The sequence below is a fragment of the Asparagus officinalis genome, chromosome 7 (assembly GCF_001876935.1).
Source record: "Asparagus officinalis chromosome 7, Aspof.V1, whole genome shotgun sequence".
Lineage (NCBI taxonomy): Eukaryota > Viridiplantae > Streptophyta > Magnoliopsida > Asparagales > Asparagaceae > Asparagus > Asparagus officinalis.
This window is the reverse complement of record NC_033800.1, coordinates 8,186,768-8,191,769: the sequence shown is the minus strand read 5'-3', so window position 1 is coordinate 8,191,769 and position 5,002 is coordinate 8,186,768. Positions and strand designations below refer to the sequence as shown.

The window sequence follows — 5,002 nt, the reverse complement described above, 5'->3', positions numbered from 1 at the left end:
ATTTGTTCGTCAGCCTGTGCAGGAATCCATGAGCCGAGAACCAAACAGCTGACGTTCACCAAAGCAGCGATCACCGACATCATCGAGTACATATGTTAACACTAGGACATGTAGAATTCTTGGGGGCAAAAAGCTCATTGTTCATGGACAGCAAGAAGCAAGAGCTATTGAATCCAAGTTATGTAGAACCAGTTACCTGAAAACTTTTAGCTTATATTTGTGGCGTAAAAGACTTCATAATGACTACTGCATGGGTTGGTTCATCACTAAATGGAGATCCATTTTATCTGTTGTTAATAAACGTACATCGTCGCAATTATTATTGCAATGTTTGTTGTTGTTTCTTCGAGTATTTTTCTTTGTGATCTTGGATTCACTCATCATTATTACCTCTGGCATTTCTACAGTGTTCCGTTGCTCATCTACCAAGTTTACAGTAACTTTTTAGGGGGGGAAAGGTAGTGTAGGGATTATAGCACCTTCAAGATGGATCAGGGCTAGCCGGCTAGCTTCCTTGAAGCGGACTATCAATTTCTCTTGATGATGAAGATAGTTACTCTTTGGGTGTGGTTGGTTCAATAGTGAGCAAAAATAGGATGGGGAAAATGATGTTTTTTATGGATTCTTACTAAATCTATAAAAATTTTAAGGACAATTTTATATTGTCGTGGAATTTTTTTTCCTCTTTCTATGTTCGTTTCATAACATGAAAAATAGAATTCAACTTTATAAAAACCCTCCAATTCTTATTTTTTATAGAATTCAACTTTATAAAAACCCTCCAATTCTTATTTTTTAGTTTGGCTTGGAATGAGAAATTTTTGGGATAAATGGTGAGAACACCTTAGGTATTCTTATCACTTACTAGTGGACAAAATATTTAAGTAAGAGGTTTGGGTAATCTTACCCGTTTATCAAAATTAAAAAAAAAAAAAAAAAAAAAAAAAAAAAAAAAAAAAAAAAAAAAAAAAAAAAAAAAAAAAACTGTAGCAGCGGCTAGTTCCAAGACATTGGAGGCTATAAATGTGTGTGTCCCTCATTCTTATCACTTTTTTTCAAAATTCTCATAGTTTGCAAGTTTCTCCCCTCCATCAATATGATATCAAAATAATGCCCTAAAAATCTTAAAGTTTGGTGCGATTGCACGATTGCAATCTCCAAACACCCATGAAAGTATGCAAGAATGGTAAAAATAAGGGGAGATATTATTGAGGATTGTGCAAAATACTCAAATAAAGAATATAATTTTTTTGAATGGGCTTATGAAGGAGGAGAAATAAGCAACCAAGGAAACCAATTTATCAAAGAAAATAGGTTCGGAGATAAGTATTTTTTAAAATCAAAGAGGCTGAAGGAAGAATTGAAACTTGTCGAAAAACAACTACTAGCATGGAAATTTTCTGCAATTTTAGTAGTGATATTTTGTATTATTATAAATCGCATGTCTTGTACTTGCAAAAACTATTGATATTGTAATGAAAATTTTATTGGAATTGAGTAAACTATTATTAAAAATCTAGTTGATATTGTACGTCTCAGGAATAGATCATTTTGTCAAAATTGAATGCCCCACCTATAACTTACTGGTTTATTATAGATTGCATTCTAATGATGCATTGTCTCACCTAGACATTGTCATTTCAATGTAGGATGCAATCTTATCACATATTGCCTCATCTGAACATAATAAATGCTCTAAGTTAGATTGCATTCTCAGTAAACGCTAATCATCATTGTCAAATATCAACTATGGAGCATCACAAGCTCCAGTAATTTATCAACCGACAGCAACAAAACCGACAACAACATAGGTGAATAGTTTATTAGGGGTGCAAGCTGCTAAGACATTTTGTGTCAGACATTTCCGCCCTATAAACCGTGCAATTAGGTTACTAGGTAACATTGCGTCAACGTGTTTACCATCTATCAAACCAATGCAGTCCTATAAAAAATTATAAATTATAAAATATTCAATAAAATAGTTATTCATTTAAAAGAGATTTTAAGGCGTATATATTATTTTTACCTTAAAATAAGGAAAATAATTTGAGTTGTTTACAATCTCCACAAGAACTTCATTTGGAGCTTGCTTCATGTAGCTGTAGGCTGTCTAAAAATCACAATAGATAGCTTATCCTCCATCAAACACCGATGATGGAAGTTACAATTTGACAACTTCCAGAAGGCTACAATTTAAAGACTTTCACGTAGATCATTGAAGGTTACAATCTGACGACCTTCACGACAACCGATGAGAGCTCTAGTTCAACAGCATTCATAATCAACATCGGGAGTTACAATCTGACGACTCTCATATTCTTAAGGAGCCAAGACGAAGATTACAAGACAATGATCTTTACAACGCTATGACAAAAGAGATTACTTTGTGATAATCTCTTCAAGACAAGACGCGGAGGTCCTCCCCGTGTGTCAACATCAAAACGCGAGGGTCGAACCCGCGTTACAACATCAAAACGCTGGAGTCGATCCCGCGTTACAACATCAAAACGCGAGGGTCGAACCCACGTTACAACATCAAAACGCCAGGGTCAAACCCGCGTTACAACATCAAAACAATGGAGTCGATCCCGCATTACAACATCAAAACGCGAGGGTCGAACCCACGTTACAATATCAAAACGCTAGGGTCAAACCCGAGTTACAACATCAAAATGCTGGAGTCGGACCCGCATTACAACAAGCGAAACGTGAGCGACCCTCGCTTTCTGGATGTTCAGTCAACACCCAACCTCGCGTCTCAATCCTAAGACGCGAGGTTAGGGTCCTGAACGCCAGGTTGGGCGTTTCACTCATTCAAATATGAGTCGAACGGTTTCAGAACCATTTTCCCCACGATCTGAGGAAATCACGCCCACTTAGGAGCGGATTTAGAGGGCAGTTACACCCCCTTAATCCCCTATAAAAGCGAGTAAACTCAACTGAGTTCAGGGTTGGATTTTCTTGGCTCAGATCGACCACTGAAGGCTGGCATTTTTTTTCGGATCTGGGACTTGGCAGCAGAAGAGATCGACATTCATCTTTTGGGATCAGTCCTGAGAGCCTTCGGCCTTGGCTTGACAACCGAACTTTCGGTTCAAATCAACTCTTTTACAGAGTTCTTCTAAACTCGTTCAGAGTTCTCAAACTTGTCACGCAAGTTCTCCACAACGTCGAATCGTGAGAAGAAGACATCGTTCCAGTGAAGCAAAACGTCGGATCGTCAACGGAGAGCAAACTCGACGCGAGCATTCGAGGGAGGCACTCCATCGCCACCGAGAAGAACCAAGTTTTAAATAAAGGAGAGAACCAAATTCGTTCTCTTATCTTTTGTAATCAAATTGTAACCGGAATCAAAAAAATACAAGTCAATTTTCTTTTGTTCTTTTCATCAACTTGTCAATCCGCTTCCATAGGATGGCAGGCCCACAAAACTATCACGTTAATATTTACCTCTGATAGTCTATCAACTTGTCAATCCACTTCAATAGGATGACAGGTCCACTAAAACTATCACGTTAATGATCACCTCTGATAGTCTGTTTTCTCCAAATTCCCCCATCAATCCTCTTCAGGTAGGATGACGGGTCTATCAAAACTATCACGTTAATGATTACCTCTGATAGTCCATTTCCTCTAAATTCCCCACAAATCCTCTTCAAGTAGGATGGTAGGTCCACCAAAACTATCACGTTAACCGTTACCTCTGATAGTCCATTCCCTCTAAATTCTCCTGCCAATCCTCTTTAATAGGATGACGGGTCCACAAAACTATCACGTTAACAGTTACCTCTGATAGTCAAACTCATCAGATAATGACCTACCAGGTGATGTGCCTCTATTTTGACTTCATGGATAGTGCCTCACTAGGCGATGTGCCTTGTCTACCTCTTTTTCTTCCCCTGCTAAGTCTTAATCAAGACTGGGGGTTGGTTACTTGGAATCCATTGGATTAAGAGTAACGAATATTTCACATCGTCGAGTTAACATTACACTTCTGACGATCATCATCCCCACAAAGTATGCATTCAACTTGCATCACTCCTAATTTGTCACGTTAACAATATACCTCTGACAACAATCAACTTATCAATCATTGACAATAGGATTATAAGTCCTCAAAATTGCTCAAATCGCAATCTTCCCCAGCAAGACGCTAAGTCTTCAAAATCTTGTTCAAATCACAAGCATCAAAATTTATCGCTTTTGATGATAAACTCATTTAGCAAGTTTCCCTAGCGAGACACTAATTCCTAAAATCTTGTGCAAGTCACAAAATATATTCCTGTCACGTTAACAATATACCTCTGACAACTATCCACTTATCAATCCTCGTTAATAGGATGATAAGTCCACAAAGTTGCTCCGATCGCAACACATCCCTGTCAAGTTAACATCAAACCTCTGACAAAATTCACTTATCAATCCTCTCCAATAGGATGATAAGTCCACAAAGTTGCTCCGATCGCAACACATCCCTGTCAAGTTAACATCAAACCTCTGACAAAATTTACTTATCAATCCTCTCCAATAGGATGATAAGTTCACAAAGTTGCTCCAATCGCAACACACATCCTGTCACGTTAACACTAAACCTCTGACAAATTCACTTATCAATCATCTCCAATAGGATGATAAGTCCACAAAGTTGCTCCAATCGCAACACACATCCTGTCACGTTAACACTACACCTCTGAAAAAAATCCACTTATCGACTCTCCTCAATAGAGCGATAGGTCCATAAAATACTGTTAGGTTAACATCACACCTCTAACAGTCAAACCCCCCCAATGAACTTGTTAATCCTTTTTCAACAAGAATAGCAAGTTTTCATTATGAAATACCCAACGGATTAAAGATTTTCTGGAATCATCCTAGTGATAATAAAGAAAATTTCTGAATTTCACTCTAAGTGGAAATTCATGCCAAGTTAATATTACACCTCTGGCGCTTCTAACTTTCTTTCAGTGTTTTAAGTAACACAGGAAGAAACAGTGGCAAAGCC

The 5,002-nt window shown here is 37.8% G+C and overlaps 1 protein-coding gene across 1 annotated transcript in view; it reads left to right on the top strand.

Moving 5' to 3' along the window:
* Positions 1-1,649, top strand: part of LOC109846650 (two-component response regulator-like PRR73) — a 17,521-nt gene extending 15,872 nt beyond the window's left edge. Inside the window, exon 11 of the mRNA XM_020415893.1 lies at positions 1,598-1,649. Coding sequence (XP_020271482.1) covers positions 1,598-1,649 — 52 coding nt within the window. The remainder of the gene's footprint in view (positions 1-1,597) is intronic.